This window comes from Artemia franciscana, chromosome 10 (genome assembly GCF_032884065.1).
Source record: "Artemia franciscana chromosome 10, ASM3288406v1, whole genome shotgun sequence".
Classification (NCBI taxonomy): domain Eukaryota; kingdom Metazoa; phylum Arthropoda; class Branchiopoda; order Anostraca; family Artemiidae; genus Artemia; species Artemia franciscana.
The window spans coordinates 2449608-2474895 of NC_088872.1; the positions used below are offsets into that span (position 1 = coordinate 2449608).

The 25288-nt window shown below is 36.1% G+C and overlaps 2 protein-coding genes across 9 annotated transcripts in view; one reads left to right on the top strand and one right to left on the bottom strand.

Moving 5' to 3' along the window:
* On the top strand, positions 1–24957 carry LOC136031649 (uncharacterized). 3 transcript variants are annotated; one of them, XM_065711302.1, is made up of 2 exons: positions 1–108; positions 23675–24957. In XM_065711302.1, the coding sequence occupies exons 1-2, from the start codon at positions 69–71 to the stop codon at positions 24775–24777; spliced, it is 1143 nt and encodes a 380-aa protein (XP_065567374.1). In that variant the 5' UTR covers positions 1–68; the 3' UTR covers positions 24778–24957. The 3 variants fall into 3 exon arrangements, with proteins under 3 accessions (XP_065567374.1, XP_065567375.1, XP_065567376.1); XM_065711303.1 differs by lacking the exon at positions 23675–24957 and adding an exon at positions 7649–15911 and having other exon boundaries at positions 23–108; XM_065711304.1 differs by lacking the exon at positions 1–108 and adding an exon at positions 15372–15925.
* LOC136031651 (uncharacterized) overlaps positions 1–25288 on the bottom strand; it is a 238092-nt gene that overhangs the window by 40661 nt on the left and 172143 nt on the right. The gene's annotated exons all lie outside the window — the stretch shown is intronic.

Genomic DNA, 25288 nt, shown 5'->3' on the forward strand with positions numbered 1-25288 from the left:
AAGGGTCAACAAAAGTTCTGCAAAGAAGATAATGCTAGTCGGTGTAAAATTTTCAATATCAAATCAGCATGCTTAGTTTAATTTCTTATTTGACCTTTCAGATAATTTGTAAGTTAATTTTAAGCTATATTTTCAGTATCAACATAGCTTCTATTAAGAGTCAGGCTATAGGAATATGATGACACATATTCCTATATGTTATTAAATTAAAAAAAACTAGTTTTTTTAACTGAAAGTAAGGAGCGACATTAAAACTTAAAACGAACAGAAATTACTCCGTATATGAAATGGGTTGTCCCCTCCGCAGTCCCTCGCTCTTTACGCTAAAGTATGACTCTTTGCCACAATTCTATTTTTTAAAACAATTAAAAACTTTAGCGTAAAGAGCGTGGGACTGCGGAGGGGACAACCCATTTCATATAGGGAGTAATTTCTGTTCGTTTTAAGTTTTAATGTCGCTCCTTACTTTCAGTTAAAAAAACTAGTTTTTTTTAATTTAATTTCTGAACGTTTTTGAATTAATGCATGATTTTGGCTCTCCGCACATAAATCATTGAAATGAAATTAGCATATTAATTTTTTTTGGCTAAATGGCTTTCTCTTGGTTTTGATCAGACGATTTTGAGAAATAAGGGGTGGGGAAGGAGGCCTAGCTGCCCTCCAATTTTTCGGTTACTTAAAAGGGCTACTAGAACTTTTAATATTCAACGTACGTTTTTATTAGTAAAAAATATACGTAACTTAAGAATTAACTTACGTAACAAACTTTTGTATTCTTATATTTTTATTATGTGTACGAGGGGGTTTGTACCCTCGTTAATACCTCGCTCTTTACACTAAATCGTAAGTTTTGTCCCAATTCTTTAAGAATGACCCCTGAATCAAAAAGGCCGTAGAATAAATAGTTGAAATCGCTAAAAATATTTTTGCATAAAGAGCGAGGTATTTATCTCCTCCTAAATTCCTCGCTCTTTATGCTAAAGTATTTTTAGAGCCCCTCATATGTGTACTAATCTCTGTTCGTTTTAAATTTCAATGCTATTCCTTACTTTCATTTGAAAAAACGTTTTCATGTTAATTTTTTCATTGTTTTTTTTATAGTAATGCTAGAAAATCCTGCGCCCTTTTCATTGAATTTTTCTTCCCCCATGACATATTCCTCAAAGGAAAGATCCTCCCACAAGGCCCTCTCCCATCAACCCCACCCCCCAAACCAAAAAATCCCCATGAAAACGTCTGTACACTTCCCAATAACCATTACTATATGTAAACACTGGTCAAAGTTTGTAACTTGCAGCCCCTCCCTCAGGGATTGTGGGGGAGCAAGTCATTCCCAAAGACATAGTTATTATGGTTTTCGACTATGCTGAACGAAATGGCTATCTTAAAATTTTAATCTGTTGACTTTTGGAAAAAAATGAGCATGGGAGGGGGCCTGTTTGCCCTCCAATTTTTTTGGTTACTTAAAAAGGGCACTAGAACTTTTCATTTCCGTTAGAATGAGCCCTCTCGCGACATTCTAGGACCAGTTGGTCGATAAGATGACCCCTGGGAAAAAAACAAACAAACAAATAAACACGCACCCGTGATTTGTCTTCTGGTAAAAAATACAAAATTCCACATTTTTTAGATAGGAGCTTGAAATTTTTGCTATAGAGTTCTCTGATATACCGAATGCGATAGTCTGATTTTCGTTAAGATTCTATGACTTTTAGGGGATGTTTCCCCTTTTTTCCAAAATAGGGCAACTTTTCTCAGGCTCGTAACTTTTGAAGACAAAGACTAAATTAATTGTAATTTATATATTTAGAATCAGCGTAAAAATCCGATTCTTTTGATGTATCTTTTAGCATCAAAATTCCGTTTTTTTAGAGTTTCGTTTACTATTGAGACGGGTCGCCCCTTACTACAGTTCCTTACCACGAACTGTTTGAAAAGAAAATAATTCGGTATTTCGGGGCTTCTGACATTATTACTCCTTTGCAGAAGTTAGGCTCAAAATTGAAAAAGGATTAAATTTTTTCTCTGGGCCCCTTCCACCTCTTAGTTCGTTTATTTTCCCGTTAGTTTTCACCTGTTTTCGCTTTATAGTTGTGTTATCTCTTAGCAGTTCTTTCATTAGTTGAGTTATGGTTGTGGTATATATGTTTTATCGCTCGTATAGTTGTGTTATTTTCAAATTATACTCCATAATAGAGAGGCTCCGAACACCCAGCATTGTATATTGAGCTCTTAATTTGACGTTTTTTTCTAACGTGACCAGATTCGTCCTGCGCCCTTTTCATTGCATTTTTTTCCCCCATGGCATATTTCTCCAATGAAAGATACTCCCACATAACCCCCTCCCTCAACCCTACCCCCAAAACCAAAAAAATTCCCCTGAAAACGTCTGTACACTTCCCAATAACCATTATTATATGTAAACACTGGTTGAAGTTTGTAACTTGCAACCCCTCCCCCAGGGACTGTGGGGGAGTACGTCATCCCCAAAAACATAGTTATTATGATTTTCGACTATGCTAAACAAAATGGCTATCTCAAAATTTTGATCCGTTGACTTTGGGAAAAAAATGAGCGTGGGAGGGGGCCTAGATTCCCTCCAATTTTTTTGGCCACTTAAAAAGGGCACTAGAACTTTTCATTTCCGTGAAAATGAGCCCTCTTGCGACATTCTAGGACCACTTGGTCGATACGATGACCCCTGGGGAAAAAAAAAACAAAAAAAAAAAAACAAACAAATAAACACGCACCCGTGATTTTTCTTCTGGCAAAAAATGCAAAATTCCACATTTTTGTAGATAGGAGCTTGAAACTTCTACAGTAGGGTTCTCTGATACGCTGAATCTGATGGTGTCATTTTCGTTAAGATCCTACGACTTTTATGGGGTGTTTCCCCCTATTTTCCTAAATAAGGCAAATTTTCTCAGGCTCGTAACGTTTGATGGCTAAGACTAAACTTGATGAAACTTATATATTTAAAATCAGCATTAAAATGCGATTCTTTTGATGTAGCTATTGATATCAAAATTCAATTTTTTAGAGTTTTGGTTACTATTGAGCCGGATCGCTCCTTACTATAGTTCGTTACCACGAACTGTTTGACAGGAATATGATGAAACTGAAAATGATCTTTTATTCTGTGTGTTTATGCTTTAAATATAAAAGAACATGTAGAACAAGAGGGTTGAGATTAAGTTGAGGTGAGAAATTAAGCTTCCTCTAGTAATTTTGAAGGGGTCATGCCTCATTTTTTCTAAAACTGTGATTAAATCTATATCTGCACCATAAGAGCCTCCAGAGTTCTTCCCCCATCCAATGGGACGGTCATGATTGCATCGCAGTAAGGCTCTTGATACTAGACCATCGTTTTTTACAACTTTTTAAAGTGCTGTAGCCTCGCATAAGAGGTCTAACAGGTTCGATAGAGGTCACCTCAAAACCACCTTATATTACGATTTTTTTTTTCCATTGTGTAACCAAACCGTACATTTTTTTTTATGATTTTTCACATGATCAAGTTGGCAGAACGACTCTGCTGCCTGGCATTTTGAAAACAATGCAACTAAGATGTGATCTTACGCAACTATGTGATCAATAATCACATAATCAATGATTATTCATATGATCAAGTTGGCAGAACGACTCTGCTGCCTGGCATTTTGAAAACAATGCAACTAAGGTATGCCATTGAAGCTGTTTGAAATCTCTGATGTCATTTTAAAGAACCAAAAAAAGCTATAGGTCCAATGATGAAATGTAACCAAGGAAATATCATCTAAGATGTTTGTCAGATAATCTATTCAAGGAGTCCATTAAAGAAGTTCATCTCTAAATTCAACAGAACAAATTTGCTGAAAGCAAAAGCTGACTGCCACGAAAGGAAACACAAAGAAGTTCTATCGAGAAGTTGTCACCATGCCAGCAGCAAACTCTTTCCAAGAGTTTGAAGTAGCACTGTGGGTGCACCTTCACGAAAATGCAGGAAACAGTGTTACCAGACGTCTGATATAAGATAGCGCAGCATTAAAAGCGAAAATGGACCGTTTTTTAGCGAAAAACATCAGAACTGCAATTTTTCAAACCATAACTCCGGGGAAATGTACTGATTTGAAAACTTCAATGCACAACCATCTGGGGAAAGTGCCCAAATGGCGCAAATGCGTCCTGTCTGAAAGCAAAAGCTTTGCTTCTCTATTGTCATTGTGGTGGCTCTTTGTGTGCATAGGGTTGGAATTGTAGGGATATATAAAATAAGAGAGACGGAGTTGGCTTGTATTTACCGTGGTTTACAAAAAAATATTATTTAAAACTAATTTTGACTGAGACCCCAAGGATTTACGACCCCAATTCACCATTGAATACCTCCCATTAAGAGTGCCAGAAAATGGAAAGAAATAAAAATGGAAAAGCATCAAAATAAAGACAACTTGCATTCCTTGAATCTTCCAAAATTATTGTTATTTATTTTTTTTAACCAAACTATTATTATTAATTATATTATTCATTTTCTATTTATTATTATTATTTATTATATATTGATTGTTATATTACATTTTATTATTATTATATTTATTATTATTTTTATTATATAATTATTATTATTGATATTTATTAGATATTTATAATTATTATTATATAGTTATGTCAAATGCAGTTCTATCACTCTTGCAAAATTTTACTAAAACTCCAACTCCAAAGCCCTAGTTGGAAGTTAGTTAGGCTTGTCATAGAAGATTTATGAGTCTACTTCTCAGAATGGGCCTTCCTCAAGCCACTCAGCGTGTCCCAAAGTGGCAATGGGAGAACACCCTACATATATGTAAACTACCTCCATAGGAAGCACGGACCAAAAAGGGACCTTTTCCCTGTAGTTCCATAATAGAAACAGGGGCACCCTCACCTGGGACCATAAATAAAGGTGGAGGAGGAAGAAGGCCCCTCAAACGTACTCAGCAGGGCCCAGCGGTGTGTGGACAAACCTTCTCCCAGTAATGGATTATATTGCATGGTGATGTATAACACCGTCGTGGGAGGATCCTCCATAGGAGGACAACTGAAGAAGGGGGTAAGATCCAGATCTATGGACAGCAGCTTCTACGAAGCGCTGCCTCAACCCTTTTGGGGTACCTGCAAGACTTAAGGCCTTGCGGTCAACTCTATTTCCACTTGAAAAGTGGCACAACCTAAGGAAATTGTAGCCGGGTAAACGACACAGCATTCGCATAGGGTTTCTAATTAATAGATAATTCTTCTGGGCTGGGTCTGTTTTGGCGGGCGTTTTCAGGCTGAAAACCCTCTTTCTAGCTAATTTATCTACTATGGGTTGCCTCCCCGTAGTAGCATAATATTTCTAGGCATGAATATATAATGAGTCGGAAGTAATATACTTGACATTGTCTGCGCAGGATTTTGACTCTTGTTGATAGAAGCACATCACCAAATTTTGAAGGCCAAATTGTGACCAAAGCGGTTCCAGGATTGCACAAAGCCTCCAGTCAGTTGGAGGTTCGAGGGACTTTTTTCTGTCTGGTTTTCAGCCAGCTAAAGCGCTTCGGTGTAGACTTGAGAAAATATGTTGGTCCCCGTCCTGCACTGGTATCTGGGACCATTGCTTTTCTTGAGGCCAAAACGTTTTCAATGATTTAAAGAAAATGAAAATTGGAACTTGGAATGTTACGACGTTAAAAAAATAACTATCGTGTCAACATTTTGACTGACTAATTCAGACAATTTGAATTGGACTTATTAGGAGTTTCAGAAACTCATACCCCAAGGGTAGGAAGCATGAAATTAGGTGATAGGAAGCTACTATGTCTTGTTTAGGTATTAATAATTGAATACTAATCACTCATTTTATGACTAGAAAGTGCAAGGTATCATTCTTAGTAGTATATACCCCTGTAGAACTCAGTAGGAGATACTGGTGACTCAGATGAGTTTTTTTTTAACAGCTATTTCCTATCATAGTGTTTTTCATCCAGGACCTAAACAGCCTTTTTTATCTTCACTTGTAATTCGGATCACCATTATTAATACGTTATTTTATGCATTTAAATAGAAACGAATGGTTCTAAATTTTTAAGTGTTAATACCAAGAACACCAATTTTCTTAACATGAATTTTTGGGAGGTTTCAGAGAGCCCAAATATCTTTTGGGAAAACTCTAGGATAGCGAAAACATCCCCAGAGAGGCGCAAGTCAGAAACATGCTTTTCAGGTGCTCTAATAACTACTGAAGAACAGTTGCTTGCTCAAGGAGAGTCTCCTTGCCTTCAGGGTCTTTATCTTACCTTCAAGTCAAGATAAGTCAGATACGATTTCGATGTCAATGTCTTAGGATAGCAACTATTTCAGCAACAGGAGGTTTTATAATTAGCTGATTTATTGATATATCGATATACTGATATATTGGTATACTGATATATCGATGTCAAAGTCTTTGGATAGCAACTATTTCAGTAACAGAGTCTTTCAGCAACAGGAGGTTTTCTAATTGGCTGATTTATTTGGTGTTTTATCGGTAAAAAACAAACGAAAACACGGCTTTAGTTATCCAAAGAGTTTCAGATTGGTTTTGGAAAAATTTGGATGAGTCGGATAACCAGCCCTTGTGGTATTGATTTAATAAAAAAATAAACAACAAACAAGTTTTTCGATTAAAGGCAAGGAGAAATAATACAACTTAAAATAAACAGAAATTTTGCCGTATTTGAGGGGATTATCCCTTCCTCAATCCTCACTCTTTATACTTAGTCATAAAGTTCTTTAAAAACACCTCTCACTCCAATTCAATGGCCCATGAGTTTGACCAGTCTTTTTTAAAGAATTATGACAAAAATTCAAACTTTAGCGTAAAGAGCGAAAGCTGAGGAAGGGATAGTCCCCTCGTATATGGCATAATTTATGTTATTTGAAGTTTTAATTTTGCCCTTTACTTTCAGTCAAAGAACTTTCCACAGTTACAGGACATTTCAACTATGCTGAATCGATTGGTTAACTTAAATTTTGATCTCATGTCTTAAATTTGAAAAAAAATGACATGGGAGGGGGGCTAGTTACCACTAAATCTTTTGGGTAGCTTAAAGAGAACTAGAATTTTTGATTTTAGTTCCAGTGATCCCTCTCCCAATTTTTTGGGGCCTGTGGTTCGATAAGGTCACCCTGGCAAAAAAATAATAACAAAATAAAATGTTTTTTCGGGCAAAAAGCAAAATTCCGCATCTTTTTAATTTAGATAAGGGATTGAAACCTCTACAAGAGGGTTTTCACATATGCTGACTATGATGGTGTGAATTTAACTAAGATCACTTTACTCTTTTAGAATGTTCCCCTGTTTCAAAAATCAGACAAGCTTAAACTCAATGAACTTTATATACTGGAAATCAGCATAAGAAGGCGATTCTCTTGACGCATCAATTGCTATAAAAATTCCGTTTTTAGAGTTTCAGTTAATATTGGGTTGTGCCCCCCTTACTTTCAGCTCATTACCACAAACTGTTTGAAACTAGATTTTTCGCTAATCGAACACTTGACCAGCCAAGCCTAAAAAAACTTAATGAAAACACGAATTTTGCTTAAATACCTTTGAAAATCCTCCTATTTTTTCATGAGCACCTGTTCATCTTAACTGAGCTATTTCCTTTTATAGACTCACTGTCATCAACTGGAAAAGAACTGGTTTATGTCAAGTGTTGACAGAAATGGCTGAATTTCCATCACCTTTCACAGCACTTTTAAGTAAATTAACTAGTAGTGACAACACCATAGTTACTATTCGATGCAATGGTGGAGACGTTATGGTTAAGAAGAGTCTATTAACAACAGTGAGCGATGTGTTTAAGTGCATGTTTGAAAACGACTTTCTTGAGAAGGAGACAAATACTGTTATGGCAGATGATGTCCATTTTATGACAATGGAATTTATCATCCAGTGTTATACAGGTGAAGAAGTTTTGTGTTTCCAGGAAGTGGACAAGGATGCTTTTGAATATATTGTTGAGAAATACAATTTTCTTGGTATTCGGGAAGAAGCTGCTGAGAAGGTAATTCATATTTACAGAGAAACGGGAGATATAGAAGCCCTCGGGAACGTTTTTTCCATTTATAACAGTCAAAAGTCCAAGATGACTGCTTTAAAAGAACTCATTCCAATCGTTGCTGCAGGGCAAAAAGCGCCATGTTTTGTTGATTTGTTCACGATCGAAGAATTTAAAGAGTTTTCTAAAATTTGCTGTGACGTATTGAAAGACTCACAAGTTGAACAATGGGATGGTTTTTTAAAAACATTTTATAGCTGGACGTTAAAAAATCCAGAAGAAAGATCCATGGCATCCTTAGAAATTTTGGGAATGATTAACATACAACAATTCCCAGTTGCTGAAGTTCTGACACTGCTTGAAAATATGAAACTTGGCGATACATTCCAAATAATTAAGTCCATTCCAGAAAAATTGCTGCGCTACATACTAAAAGTGGAAGTTGAAAAATCCAAAAGTGAAAAATCCGATCCGCTTCCAATCCAATCCAATCCAGGGAAAATATCAACAATCAAGTCCAACAAGATCCACTGCAAAGCATGTAGACACAATGACGAGCTTCCATACCATTATTCATCAAAATGCACGGGAAAGCACTTGAGATGCAAGAGAACAGATTGCCCGCACAACCGACGAACATTGGGACATGGTGATTGCTATACGACACTTCTGTATCCGAAAGCAGAAGCTTTTGTTTTTGGGTCTTTGACTTACTAAACAACAACGGAGTCCCAATCTATTAGAACTTCTTACCAGAGTTTTCCAGTAACTTAAAAACTTGCTTCTAAGACACAAGTCAATTCTCAGTGTATTACCAATGTAGGTGAAATTGGTAAAGCGATGATATCCACAGTAGTTTCTGATACAAATAATATAAACTTAAAACAATGGACGATGCAATAGGCCAGTTTGTATTGTGTAACTTCTGTCTTGTGTAAAACAGTTTAGTTATAATAATATTTGCTAGTCAGTACCAACTTTCTGTTCACTCTCAGTCACTTTCTCTCAAAATGTCTTAACTTTCGAACTCTTCTTCATGTTCTCTCAGTTTTTTTCCAAAGTGTAGAGCCTCAATTCGTTACATTCATTATAAATCCATGTTCTTAAACTAAATTGATTAAGTTTACAATCTGACCTCTCAAAATCATTTTACCTTTCCAACGTAAACTTTAAAGCGGTTTCTGTTGAAAACAATAGCAATGCCTATCAAGGTCCAAGAGCTCATAACGCACTTGTGACGAGGTCGGAAGAGCCAACATTTCTCAATGTTATCGCGTTGCTGTTTTTTTTTTTTTTTTTGGAGGCTACTATGATAAGCACCGCTGCGAGGGATTTCTGCCTCTGAAGCTGAATAGCTTTTTTATAATTTTTGATCGCTTTCAATCTACCACTAGATTCAGCTCCTCTTACCCTTGCTGGCCCATACTATATCAAATTTCAGATTTAATCACCATAAAACGTGATCCAATCTCATATTTTTGGTAAAAGTACTAGTCAAGGCCAGACATTTTAAAAAAGATTTTGAAATTAAACTAAAAATTAATACTAAACATGGTAGAGCAAGAAAAAGAAACTTATAAATTAAACCTATGACCTTCGGAGTAGAATACCAGCACCATATCCGCTCCGCTACACAGGCTTGAAAGGAGACATTTTTCAAATATTGTTTTCAATTTTTCCGAATTAGGCGTCCCTTCACTCCTCACAGATGGCTGAATCGGGAAAGCAACTATTTCTAATGAAATCTGGTCCAGTCCCTGATACGCCTGTCAACTTTCATCGTCCTAGCTTATCTGGAAATGCCCGAACTAGCAAAAGCGGGACCGACAGAAATTGCAATCGCTATATGGCCCTTGGCCGACGGACAGTGCCATAAAAAGTAATAATATAGTACATCATTTAGAAATCACATTTAAAGGTCTAAATACATCTAAAAAGGGCAAATAAAAATGAGAATACAGTTAAAAAAAATTATTAATAAGAATATGGTTACGGTTTTGACAATATAGAAACGAAAAGTCAATTTAATGTTAGTCCACTTATTCTTTATTTGTACCTTAAATACATAGGGTGAAAATTAAGGGGGAGTTTAAAGGTTTTTACAACCTTAAGTTGTAATCTTAGGAAAAAATATGTTCTAGGTTTCCAAACCTTTACATTTTCCTATATGATTAAGGAAAACTAGTATCAAAAGTTTTTGGTTAGTTAAATCCCTCAAAACTGGCATCAAAATTATTGGTTAGTTAAGTAGCAATTTTTTACAAATATTAAACAGTCTAGCTATAAGTATATTTGTTTGTCAGTGCGAAACTAATCTTTCTTATTGTTAGGGCCGAATTAGTTATATCCTTGATTGATGAGATCATCTGATAAAAAACGATAGAAAAAAAACAAAACAAAGGATTGCTGATTGTGTTGCGAGAGCAACATTTTGGTTTTGTCTGTTTTTTTTTCTATGCCACCGATCTCAGCTTATTCCTGGAAACTGGTAAGGGTCTAACCTTTTTGGTTTTTACGGAAAGTATGAATCTCAGGCCGGTTTGATGAATAGAACATTACATTTTGGAAAGCTCCGCAGAACTCTTGCCTGGGGCCAAAAAGGATGGTTTTTGCTTGTCCAGGAGCCAGAGCCTATGGTGTGCGAAGTGAAGTGGAGTTACATAGCCTATGTCAGAGAGGAGTATCTGAAGTTGTGGAGCCAAGCTTTTGTTTCATCAAACCATGTTTCTGCTTTCGAGTGGAAAGCTCTGTTCTAGCAGGCAAGCCGGCCAGTACCACTTTCAAATTGAAGATGGACTAAAATCTATAAGTGTTAAATATACGCGGCAGTTACCCAGCCCCACAGCCAATATATCTTCTTTGAATGATAAATAGAAAAATTTACAGAAACAAAAATGTGGCACTTTCCCTCGGGTCAGAAAGTGCTGCCATCTATTGCTTCCACCCATTTCTGTTCGTGATTTCAGCTGAGTTTATCATTCGGTTTTTCGGACTTGGGATATCGGTAGAGAAATGGTAGAGATTTGCCTAATAAACATTAAAAGTTCACTCATTGCTAAAGAAATTGGAGCATATCCTTTGCTCCTTTCTAAGTGGTGACGTTAGAAAGTTGGCCTACGGCAAAAAAAATCAACTTTTGAACTAAGACCGATATAATTTTTTTCCGACGGCAATCGATAGCTCTTGATGAGCTGATCAAAGTATATGACATCCATTTTTTGGAACAAAAATTCCTTCATGAGGTATACCAGTTTGAAAGTTTCAAGGGCTTGACAACTTCAGTAGTAAGGTACACACTGAAACGAAATCTAGGCCAATACAAATTGTGAGACATATAGAGGAATTGTAAGCAACAGTCGGCTGTTAGGTAATAATCACCTTTGGCAATGAGGGGTTAGCAACTTTTGCTAGTTGATGTATCTAGTATTTGTTTCCAGTGTATTTGATGGTAAAACCCATTTGGTTCCAGTGGTAAGACATGTAGGGGACTTGTAAGTAATAATCTGCTGTTAGGCTACAGTCACATTCAGCGATGAGGGGTTTGCAACTATGCTAGTTGGTGTATCCATTTATTTGTTTCCAGTGAACTTGATGTCTATCACGGGAGAGGGACTTATAAGTAAGAATCGGTTCACTTTGGGCGAGAAAAGGCTGTTAGCTCATAATCATCTTCGGCAATGAGGGGTTTGCTACTTTTGTTAGTTGGTGTACCTATTATTTGTTTCCGGTGTATTTGATGGTTAAACCAATTTGATTCCAGTGGTAAGGCATGTAGAGGACTTGTAAGTAATAATCGGCTGTTGGGCTACAAATCATCTTCAGCGATGAGGGGTTTGCAACTTTTGCTAGTTGGTGTACCCATTTATTTGTTTCCGGTGAACTTGATGTCTATGACGGGAGAGGAACTTGTAAGTAAGAATCTGTTCCACTTCGGGCGATCAATCTGTTCACATTAATAAATAATTAATTTATTTATTCTTAGTTTTGATCGATCAGTCCTAGCCGAGAGGTTAGCGCGCTAAGCTTAAAATTCTTTGTATGTGAGGACAGGGATTCGAGGCACGGTGTCACTGGTTATTTGTTATGGAACGCGGGGTCAGCGATATGAATCTATAAGCTCATTCAAAGTTGACCGATATTTAAATGGGCACCTAAAAAAATCTATGAAAAACACAGGAGGCATCGAATGATTTGTCCCACGACGGATTGCACTCCCAGCCGAAGGCAGAAAGCCAGGAGATCGGCATCTGCACTATGCAGACCATTGGTCAACATTAACAAAATTATTTGTTGAAATTTAAATAGATAAAAAGATATGTTGCTTCAATCTCATTTTTAATTACATTTTAAGCTTTTTTTTGTCCTTCCTTGTTTTTGATCTCTTTTTTTTATGTGTAACGCAACATTAGAAGAAAATTCGGCCCTATTAAGGTTTGCTAAAGACTTAGAAAACAGACTTTATAGGCGCTTTTTCGCGCCCACCGGTCGGTTGAACCAATGAACAAAAAGGACTTTTTGAAACCAGAAAAAATTGTGCGTGCTAAATCGAAGCATTCTCGCTAAAATACGGTTATCAAACAGTTCGTGGTAACGAACTGTAGTAAGGAGCGATCCGGCTCAATAGTAACCAAAACTCTAAAAAATTGAATTTTGATATCAATAGCTACATCAAAAGAATCGCATTTTAATGCTGATTTTAAATATATAAGTTTCATCAAGTTTAGTCTTAGCCATCAAAAGTTACGAGCCTGAGAAAATTTGCCTTATTTAGGAAAATAGGGGAAAACACCCCCTAAAAGTCGTAGGATCTTAACGAAAATGACACCATCAGATTCAGCGTATCAGAGAACCCTACTGTAGAAGTTTCAAGCTCCTATCTACAAAAATGTGGAATTTTGCATTTTTTGCCAGAAGAAAAAATCACGGGTGCGTGTTTATTTTTTTTTTTTTTTTTTGTTTTTTTTTTTCCCCAGGGGTCATCGTATCGACCAAGTGGTCCTAGAATGTCGCAAGAGGGCTCATTCTAACGGAAATGAAAAGTTCTAGTGCCCTTTTTAAGTGACCAGAAAAATTGGAGGGAATCTAGGCCCCCTCCCACGCTCATTTTTTCCCAAAGTCAACGGATCAAAATTTTGAGATAGCCATTTTGTTTAGCATAGTCGAAAATCATAATAACTATGTTTTTGGGGATGACTTACTCCCCCACAGTCCCTGGGGGAGGGGTTGCAAGTTACAAACTTCAACCAGTGTTTACATATAATAATGGCTATTGGGAAGTGTACAGACGTTTTCAGGGGAATTTTTTTGGTTTTGGGGGTAGGGTTGAGGGAGGGGGCTATGTGGGAGGATCTTTCATTGGAGAAATATGCCATGGGGGAAAAAATTCAATGAAAAGGGCGCAGGACGAATCTGGTCACGTTAGAAAAAAACGTCAAATTAAGAGCTTAATATACAATGCTGGGTGTTCGGAGCCTCTCTATTATGGAGTATAATTTGAAAATAACACAACTATACGAGCGATAAAACATATATACCACAACCATAACTCAACTAACGAAAGAACTGCTAAGAGATAACACAACTATAAAGCGAAAACAGGTGAAAACTAACGGGAAAATAAACGAACTAAGAGGTGGAAGGGGCCCAGAGAAAAAATTTAATCCTTTTTCAATTTTGAGCCTAACTTCCGCAAAGGAGTAATAATGTCAGAAGCCCCGAAATACCGAATTATTTTCTTTTCAAACAGTTCGTGGTAAGGAACTGTAGTAAGGGGCGACCCGGCTCAATAGTAAACGAAACTCTAAAAAAACGGAATTTTGATGCTAAAAGATACATCAAAAGAATCGGATTTTTACGCTGATTCTAAATATATAAATTACAATTAATTTAGTCTTTGTCATCAAAAGTTACGAGCCTGAGAAAAGTTGCCCTATTTTGGAAAAAAGGGGAAACATCCCCTAAAAGTCATAGAATCTTAACGAAAATCAGACTATCGCATTCGGTATATCAGAGAACTCTATAGCAAAAATTTCAAGCTCCTATCTAAAAAATGTGGAATTTTGTATTTTTTGCCAGAAGACAAATCACGGGTGCGTGTTTATTTGTTTTTTTCCCAGGGGTCATCTTATCGACCAAGTGGTCCTAGAATGTCGCGAGAGGGCTCATTCTAACGGAAATGAAAAGTTCTAGTGCCCTTTTTAAGCAACCAAAAAAATTGGAGGGCAAACAGGCCCCCTCCCATGCTCATTTTTTTCCAAAAGTCAACAGATTAAAATTTTAAGATAGCCATTTTGTTCAGCATAGTCGAAAACCATAATAACTATGTCTTTGGGAATGACTTACTCCCCCACAATTCCTGAGGGAGGGGCTGCAAGTTACAAACTTTGACCAGTGTTTACATATAGTAATGGTTATTGGGAAGTGTACAGACGTTTTCATGGGGATTTTTTGGTTTGGGGGGTGGGGTTGATGGGAGAGGGCTTTGTGGGAGGATCTTTCCTTTGAGGAATATGTCATGGGGGGAGAAAAATTCAATGAAAAGGGCGCAGGATTTTCTAGCATTACTATAAAAAAAAACAATGAAAAAATAAACATGAAAACGTTTTTTCAAATGAAAGTAAGGAATAGCATTGAAATTTAAAACGAACAGAGATTAGTACACATATGAGGGGTTCTAAAAATACTTTAGCATAAAGAGCGAGGTATTTAGGAGGAGATAAATACCTCGCTCTTTATGCTAAAATATTTTTAGCGATTTCAACTATTTATTCTACGGCCTTTTTGATTCAGGGGTCATTCTTAAAGAATTGGGACAAAACTTACGATTTAGTGTAAAGAGCGAGGTATTAACGAGGGTACAAACCCCCTCGTACACATAATAAAAATATAAGAATATAAAAGTTTGTTACGTAAGTTAATTCTTAAGTTACGTATATTTTTTACTAATAAAAACGTACGTTGAATATTAAAAGTTCTAGTAGCCCTTTTAAGTAACCGAAAAATTGGAGGGCAACTAGGCCTCCTTCCCCACCCCTTATTTTTCAAAATCGTCTGATCAAAACTAAGAGAAAGCCATTTAGCCAAAAAAAATTAATATGCTAATTTCATTTCAATAATTTATGTGCGGAGAGCCAAAATCATGCATTAATTCAAAAACGTTCAGAAATTAAAAAAAAACTAGTTTTTTTAACTGAAAGTAAGGAGCGACATTAAAACTTTAAACGAACAGAAATTACTCCGTATATGAAATGGGTTGTCCCCTCCGCAGTCCCACGCTCTTTACGCTAAAGTTTTTAATTGTTTTAAAAAATAGAATTATGGCAAAGAGTCATACTTTAGCGTAAAGAGCGAGGGACTGCGGAGGGGACAACCCATTTCATATACGGAGTAATTTCTGTTCGTTTTAAGTTTTAATGTCGCTCCTTACTTTCAGTTAAAAAAACTAGTTTTTTTTAATTTAATTCTCAACCAAAAGACGGACAACATATAAATTTGACCGATTCTACATGGGTTTGAGGATAAAAAATTACTTTGTTACAGTCAATCATGTTAGCAGAGACTTAAAATGAAGTTTAGTAGCTTAGTTTTGTAACGTAATTCAGGATTTGACTTATTCTATATAATTTTGAGGTTAGAAACAAATTTAAATTCTGACCTATTTTTTTATGATTAAACAGATAGGAAGTGACTAACAAATAGCCACAAAATTAGCAGCCTAGTTTCGTAACTTAACCTACTTTTGGGTGAAATTGTACATAATAGATTAGTCTTTCCTGTCTTTTTTTGTTTTGTCTTTTTATTAGTGTCAGAGCTATTCTAAGATACAGTGAACAATTTTGTGAAAACTTTTTTTGGAATTAGAATCCTTGTTCTTTGCTTATAGTATTTGGGTAAGACTTAGGAGCAATATTGTAGTTAGGTCAAAATATTCTACATGATAGATCTCACTATTTCAGTTATTTTTTTAACCTCATAACCACCCCGACACCTAATTTATGTAGCCCTGACGAACGTTTAACCGTTCGCAGGAAAATACTATAGTAACCAAACAATAGGACTTTATTGTATCTATAGGCTTTTAATAAAGGTATTTAATAATCAATTTTCATGAAAGGTCTTAAATTATACCTCTGGAGACATCAAACCCCCACTGGCCTCAGGGCAGGGGCTGTAAGTTAGACAATTCATGCATTGTTTACATATAGGATTTATTATCGGAAAGGGGGGGCATATTTGACCTATGTGTCCAAATTCAAAATACATTTTTATGACACCATCATAAAATGCCCTATTGAACCAGAAAATGATTGAACCCAAAAATGACAATTAAGGTACACTTTCCGCAGAGGAAAATGATGGGAAGCCTGAAAGAATAACCACCATTGTCTCCAGGGTCATAAACCCGAAGTTTATAACCTTGTTTAAAATCATCTTGTATGCTCTCCCTTCCAATTCCCTCAATGATTTTTTTTTTAAATTGCCTGTTGACTAACAGATAGGGTAGCTTTAGGGGACATGCTAAATCTAGACAAGAATAGTGGTTTCAATTCGCAAAAAATTAAAGAGAAGAGGGGTAAAACATGCTTTTCATCCGGACGTGGTAATTTATTTTTATAGAAAATACCCCTAAAAGGTATTTTCGGTAAAATTTTAGTTTAGCTACTTTCCTGTATCTTGGAAAGGGCTTAGGTTATGAACATGAAACTTTCAGTAATGAACCCAGGGCCAAAAACGTACTCTGGAGAGGTATTCCCAAGCTTCCATGTTAACTCTCTTCTGACTTGTATGTCTTAAAAATTTCCCTACTTAACAGGTGTATACGTATTGAAATTTTGACAAAACAGCATTTTACCATAGTTTTCAGTCATCAGTTTCTTTTTCTCAGGTTTGAATTCTGAAAATACAATCCCTGTTACTGTATTACAGTTGAATTTTAAGCAAAATCAATGGGTTTTTTTTCAAAATTTATGAATTGTATTTACAGACCTTTTGAAACCTCATAAATTGGGATTGAGCAAAGTTGAGAAGCGGAAAACTTTTTTTTTCAAACAGTTCGTGATAAGGAACTGTAGTAAGGAGTGACCTGCCTCAATAGTATTTTTTTATATTTTGTTATTTATATTAATTTTGTATATTTTGCCGGAAGACAGATCACGGATGCGTGTTTATTTATTTCCTTTTTTTCACAGGTGATCATATCGACCCAGTGGTTGTAGAATGTCACGAGAGAACTAATTCTAACGGAAATTAAAAGTTCTATTGCGCTTTTTAAGTGATTAAAAATTGGAGGGCCCTTAGGCCCCCTCCCACGCACATTTTTTCCCAAAGTCACCGGATCAAAAATTCAAGAAGGCCATTCTGTTCCACTTAGTCGAAAACCTAACAACTATGTCTTTGGGGACGACTTGATCCCCAAGAGTCCCCGCGGGAGGGGCTGCAATGCACTAACTTTGACTATTGTTTGCATACAGTAATGGTTATTATCAAGTGCATAGACGTTTTCAGGGGAATTTTTCGCATTGGGGTGGGGTTGGTTTGGGGGGAGGAGGTTACGTGGGAGGATCTTTTCATAGAGGAATTTATCACGAGGAAATAGAATTTCCATGAAGGGGGTGCAGGATTTTTTAGCATTACTTAAAAAAAAAACAATGAGAAAATAAATAATTTTTTCAACTGGAAGTAATGAGCAGCATTAAAACCTAATACGAACAGAAAATATTACGTATATAAGGGAGTTCGTCTCCTCCACAATACCTTGCTCTTTACGCTAAAGTATTTTTAGTAATTTCGACTATGTATTCTATGGCCTTTGTGATTCAGGGGTCATTCTTAAAGAATTGGGAAAAATTTCAAGCTCTGGTGTAAAGAGCTCCCCTTTTATTTACAAGGGGGGAAACCCCTCATATACGTAATAAAAATACACAAATAATAGTTCATTACGTAAGTTAACTCGTAAGTTACGTATATTTATTTCTAGCAAAAACGTTCGTAAAAAATAAAAAATTCTAGTTGTATTTTTAAGTAACCAAAAATTGGAGGGCAATTAGACCTCCTCTCCCACTCCCAACTAAATAAAAAAAACAAGTTTTTTCTAATAAAGTTTTCTCTAATAAAGTAATAAAATAAAAAAAAACAAGATTTTTTCAACTGCAAGTAAGGAGCGACATTAAAACTTAAAACGAACAGAAATTGTTCCGTATATGAAAGAGGTTGCCCCCTCCTCAACGCCTCTCTCTTTACGCTAAGGTTTGACTGTAACAACTCTCCTTTTTAAAACAATAAAAAAAAGTTTAGCGTAAAGAGCGAGGCATTGAGGAAGGGACAACCCCTTTCATATATAGGATACATAGTTTAGTCTTACGCATCAAAAGTTACGAGCCTGAGAAAATTTGCGTTATTTTAGAAAATAGGGGGAAACACCCCCTAAAGTCGTAGAACCTTAACGAAAATTACACCATCAGATTCAGCGTATCAGAGAACCCTACAGTTGAAGTTTCAAGCTCCTATCTACAAAAATATGGAATTTTGTATTTTTTGCCAGAAGGCAGATCACGGATGCGTTTTTTTTTTTTTTTTTTCAGGGGTGATCGTGTCGACCCAGTTGTCCTAGAATGTTGCGAGAGGGCTCATTCTAACGGAAATGAAAAGTTCTAGTGCCCTTTTTAAGTGACCAAAAAATTGGAGGGCACCTAGGCCCCCTCCTACGCTAATTATTTTCCCAAAGTCAACGGATCAAAATTCTGAGATAGCCATTTTATTCAGCGTAGTCGAAACACCTTATAACTATGTCTTTGGAGACGACTTGCTCCTCCACAGTCCCCGTGGGAGGGGCTACAAGTTACAAACTTTGACCAGTGCTTACATATAGTAATGGTTATTGGGAAGTGTACAGGCGTTTTCAGGAGGATTTTTTGGTTGGGGGGAGGGGTTGAGAAGAGGGGGATATACTGGGGGAACTTTCCATCGAGGAATTTGTCATGGGGGATGAAAATTTCCATGAAGGGAGCGCAAGATTTACTAGCATTATTTAAAAAAAAACAATGAAAAAATAAATATGAAAAAGTTTTTTCAGCTGGAAGTAAGGAGCAGCATTAAAACTTAAAACGAACAGAAATTATTACCCATATGAGGGGCTCACCTCCTCCTAATACCTCGCTCTTTACGCTAAAGTATTTTTAGTAATGTCAACTATTTATTCTACGGCTTTTGTGATTCAGGGGTCATTCTTAATGAATTGGGACACAATTTAAGATTTGGTGTAAAGAGAGAGGTACTGACGAGGGGGCGAACCCTCTCATATGTGTAATAAAAACATGAGAATAAAAAATTCTTTACGTTAGCTAATTTATAAGTTACGTATATCTTTTACTAATAAAAAGATTTGTAAAAAATCAAAAGTTCGAGTTGCCTTTTTAATTAACCAAAAAATTGGAGGGCAACTAGGCTTCCTCCCCGCTCTTTTTTTCTCAAAATCATTCGATCAAAATTATGAGAAAGCCATTTAGCCAAAAATAAAATAAAAAAATAAATATGCAAATTTCTCTGCGGAGAGCCAAAATCAAAACATGTATTGATTCAAAAACGTTCAGAAATTAAATAAAAAAAACAAGTTTTTTCAACTGAAAGTAAGGAGCGACATTAAAACTTAAAACGAACAGAAATTACTTCGTATATGAAAGGGGCTGCCTCCTCATCAACGCCCCGCTCTTTACGCTAAAGTTGTTTACTGTTTTAAAAAGAAGAGTTGAGAGAAAGAGTCAAACCTTATCGTAAAGAGCGGGGCGTTGATGAGGAGGCAGCCCCTTTCATATACGAAGTAATTTCTGTTCGTTTTAAGTTTTAATGTCGCTCCTTACTTTCAGTTGAAAAAACTTGTTTTTTTTTTTATTTAATTTTACTTTATTAGAGCAAAGTATCGGTTTTACAAGGTTTCACTTTACAAGGTTTCACAAATATTTAAAGGTCGTCTAAGCTCACTGCTCACAGGAAGGAGAAGGAGTGGCGGTAGAAACTTAAAAATACCTTCCCGGGACATGTTTGTAGATCCATCACTAAAAGTTTCATTTTCCTAACCTTACACCTTTTTCAGGTAGCCAACAGTGGGTAGACTAGAATTTTACCCAGAATAGTCTAGTAGTTAAGAATGAGTCCAAAACAATATTCGGAAATACTTTTAGAATACATTGTACAGAATCAGACACATGGACTGTAGGTAAGGAATGAATAAAGGGAATAGCAACCAAAAGAAGGACTTAAATAACATAAATACCTAAAAGATTTGGTCTATGATTTCATACCACTTTTTGCTGATTTTAAATATATACAATTCAGTAAGCTTAATGTTACAAATCAAATGCGACAAATTTGAGAAAGTTCTTAATAAAAATCATTAACTTTAGCATATTAGACAACCTTTCTATTCAGATTTCCAGCTCTCAATCAACAGAAATGTGGAATTTTGTATTATTTTGGCCAGTATTCCTGTTTCTTTTGTTTTCTCGGGCGTGACCAAACTAAACCAATACTTCTTAGAGATTCGACAAGCTGATTCGAACGAAAATTTGATTTCATTCCCTTTTTATTGAAAATAACTAGTTTTTTCAACTGAAAGTAAGGAGCAACATTAGAACTTAAAACAAAAAAAAAATATTACGGATGTGATGAGGTTCACCTCCTAGTCAATACCTCGCTCTTTACGCTAAAGTTAGAATTTTGTTCCATTTTTTTAAGAATGACCCTTGAATGACAAACGTCGCTTAATTAGAATAGATATTTCTTTTGAAGGTACTAAAAAAACTTAAGTGTAAAGAGAGAAGTATTGACTAGGGGACGAACCCCCTTATATCCGTTATGATTCCTATTCGTTCTATGCGTTAATGTTGCTCCATACTTTCGGTTGAAAAAACTTGTTTTTCATTTAATTTATGATCGTTAATTAATTAATGCTGGGAAATCCGGCGCCACCTTCAGATAATGATTTCTTCCCCCATAAAGAAAAATCCTCCATGGAAAGATCTTCCAACGTAATCTCCTCCCATAAAACCCCCACAAAATACACCTCCTGAAAACGTCTGTATACTTCCCAGTAACCAATACTATATATAAAGAATGGCCAAAGTTCATAGCTTGTAGCCCTTCCCCCGGGGACTGTGGGGAATTAATTCATCCTCAAAGAAATATTTATTAGATTTTCGACTATTCTGAACAAAATGGCTATCACAGAATTTTGATTTGGTGACTTTGGAGAAAAGTGTGCATGGGAGGGGGCCTAGTAGCCCTCCATTTTTTTTCGGTCACTTAAAAAGGACACTAAAAATTTTAATTTTCGTTCAAATGATAGCTCTCACGATGTTCTAGGACCACTGGATCGATACGATCACCCCTGGGGAAAGTCGAAAGTGATTAAAGGGTAACTAGCCCCCGACGTCCTCTTTTACCCAAAAGAATTCGAAAGAAATTTTGAGATAGCCATTTTGTTTAAAAATAGTCCAAAGATCATATAACAAGACCTTGGCGGTTAACAGAACCCCAAAGAGTCTTGGAAGATTGTTTTAAGTTATGCCCCAGGACATTTAAGGTTTTATGAAAGGACTGGTATATAAACTTTAGAGGAGGCTCATTTGATTGAAATTGAAAGTTCTTAATCCTTTTAAGATTCAAAAGCGATCGAGGAGCAGCTAGCCTCCTCCCCTGACGCCCTCTTTTCCCCAAACACGTCTGATCAAAATCATAAGGTGGCGACTTTGCTCAGAATATTCCAAGACCATATAACGATACCTCCAAGGTGGACACAGCCTCCCAGAGACAAGGTGCAAGAGTTGTAAATTATGCCTCCGGGCAAACAGTTTCTTTAAACAGGTGGTAGCAAAAACGTCAGGTGGGATTCATTTGACGGGAAATCGGAAGTTCTAGTAACCTTCTTAAGAATAAAAAGTGATAGGAGGGTCACCTCCCCCCCAAAGCCAATCATTTGCTAAACCACAATACAATTTTTAAGAGAGCTATTTGGCTCAACATTGTTGAAAAGCCCAGTAATTATATCTTTTGGGGTATCCCCCCCACTATCCTTAGGGCAAGGACTAAGTTAGTTTGATAACTTAGTGAATATAAAACAGAGTTTGATAACAAGGGATCAAAGACCCCTTCCCCAAAGAAAACTTAGGACTGCGTCCTGGAATATGAAAACAGGACAGTTTTTTTTTCGGATGCAGCGTTGATCTCTGGAAAAACAAAAATCTACGCAATCAACTAACAATATCTATGCAATTATAAACCAATGAAATTAACTTCAAAAGGTAGTTACAATGTTGTGACGACACAATTGGAAAGCGCCGTTACGAGCTTTAAAAGCCAAAAGCAATGAATATTAGGTTCCGACTTGAACAATTTTGTGAACTGTGTAGTCGAAAACTGCAGGCGTCAAAAATATATTTAGAAAGACAATATCATCTCTTTTTCTCGATTTTTATTGCGAGAAAACATGGGTTAGACCCGACATTGAAGCAAGTATATCATGTTATGAGTTGAAGAAAAGATCTCTAAGTCAGTAAGTAAGTTTGACAGCACTAAACCAGAAGTGCTGAACTTCGTTCTGCGGCCTTTCAACCAAAAGTGCAGTGAGGGACGAGGAAGCCATCCTACGCTTTCGAACAAACTAAGTAAGGAGCGACCGGCTCAATAGTGACAAAAACTCTAAAAAAATGGAATTTGGATACCAGTAGATACATCAAAGAAATCATATTTTTATGATGGTTTTAAGTTTATAAGTTTCATCAAGTTTAGTTCTACTCGTCAAAAGTTACAAGCCTGAGAAAATTTGCCTTATTTTCAAAAAAAAAGGGAAACCCCTCCTATCTGCAAAATGTGATCGTGATCTTATGACAGAATAAAGATCACGATGCGTGTTTGTTTGTTTGTTTTTTTTTTCAGCGGTGATTGTATCGACCCAGTGATCCTAGAATGTTGTAAGAGGGCTCATTCGAACGAAAATTGGAAGTTCTAGTGCCCTTTCTAAGTGACCGAAAAAATCGGAAGACAAATAGGCCCCCTTTAACGCTAATTTCTTCCCAAAGTCACCGGAACAAAATTTTGCGACAGCTATTTTGTTGAGCGTAGTCGGATTTTCCAGCACTTTTTAAAAATGATCAGATAGTAAATTAAAAAACAAGCTTTTTCAACTGAAAGAAAGGAGCAACATTAATAAACCTAAAGTGAACAGAAATTATTACGTATATAAGGGGGTTGGCCTCCTCGTCCATACCTCGCTCTTTCCGCTAAAGTCCTTTTAATACTTTCTAAAGAGCTATTTATTCTCATTAAACGGCTTTTATGATTCGGGGGGTCATTCTTAAAGATTCGGAACAAAATTCGAACTTTGTAATGATTTCTATTCGTTTTAAGTTTTAATATTGCTCCTTATTTTTAGTTGAAAAAACTTGTTTTTTTTTATTTAATCCACATCATAGAATACGATATGGCTTCAAAGCTTTCACACGAAGACATTAAAAACACTTGCTTCGAGAATAAAACTAGTTTTTAGTGGACTAAAAATTGATTTTATTTAAATTATACATTATAATATATAGATAAATCAACAATATGTCTAAAACGCCTGATAATCTTGACTCATTTTTTTTTAGACTTGCTGTCTTCTACAGAGAAGAATTGGTTCACGTCTGAAAGTCGTCGAGGGTCGTCAAAAATGAATGAAATTTCTTCACCTTTTCTAGCCCTTTTAAGTGAACTGACGTACAGCGACAGCACCCTAGTGACTATAAAATGTAACGGTGGAGATGTCACAGCTAAGAAGAGTCTATTAACAACAGTAAGCGATGTATTTAAGTATATGCTCGAAAACAACTTTCTTGAGAAAAAGAAGAATACAGTTATGGCAGACGATGTTGATTTTCCAACTATGAAGTTTATTATTCAGTGTTATACATCTGAAACATGTGTTACATGTTTACAGCAAATGGATAATTATGCTTTTGAATATATTGTTGAAAAGTACAAATTGTTAGGAATTCGGGAAGAAGCTGCTGAGAAGCTAATTGATATTTACAGAGAAACAGGAAATATACAATTCCTTGGGAAGATTTTTTTAATTTGCAACGGTCAAAAGTCCAGAATGACTGCTTTGAAAGAAGCTGCTGAAATAGTTACAGCAGGAAATGATGCGCCATGGTTTGTTGATTTGTTTACAACCGAAGAATTTAAGGAGTTCTCCAAAATTTGCTGTGACGTATTAAAAAACTCCGAAGTTAAGAAGTGGGACGGTTTCCTACAAGCATTTTATAGATGGACACTACAGGATCCTGAAGAAAGATCCATGGTATCCTTAGAAGTTTTGGGAATGATTAACATGGAACAATTCCCAGTTGCTGGTGTTCTGTCACTGCTTCAAAGCTTGGAACTTCATAATACATTCCAAACTATTAATTCAATTTCAGTAAAATTGTTACGTTACATCCTAAAAGTAGAAGTTGAAAATATGATAAAAATACGGAAGCCCTATCCGCTGCCAAAATACTCGTCCAGCAAGGTCAATTGCAGCAAATGTGGACACAATGACGAAATTCCTTATCATTATTCATCAAAATGCATGGGGAAGCACTTGAAATGCGAGAGGACTGGATGCCCACATGACGGGCGGGTTATAAATGGTAGTCCTCGCGTAAACTGCTATGAAAGACTACCGTATCCAAACACAGAAGCTCGTGTTTTTGGATCTTTATCAGGCTAAACAACAATGGAACTCCAACATACTAGAACTTCTTACCGAAATTTCTCAGAAAATTAAAATGTTGTTCTAAAGACACAAGTCGATTCTCAGTGTACATACAATGTAGGTGAAATTAGTGAAGTGATGATATTCCCCTTATTACTTAAATTATAATAAAATCAACTTTGAACGTTGAAAAAATCAATTTTGTTTTTTCCCCATTTATAAGAACTTCTACCTTTGAGGAACTTCTACGCTATTTAAAACAGTTTAGTTTTAAGAATATTCGCTGGTCCATGCCAGCTTTCTGTCTTAAATGACCTTCTCTCAAAATATTTGCTTATTCATTTTTTCTTTCAGTACTTTTTTGCTCTGAGGTAAGGCCCAACCAATATGGATTTTAGGATTCCGATACCAGTATGTCGGTATCGAACTGATATGATATCGATATAATTTGTCGATAATTTTTTTCCAGAAAAAGCCTTACCTAAAGTTTAAATCCTGTAATCTCTGCCCATATTCATACTCACAT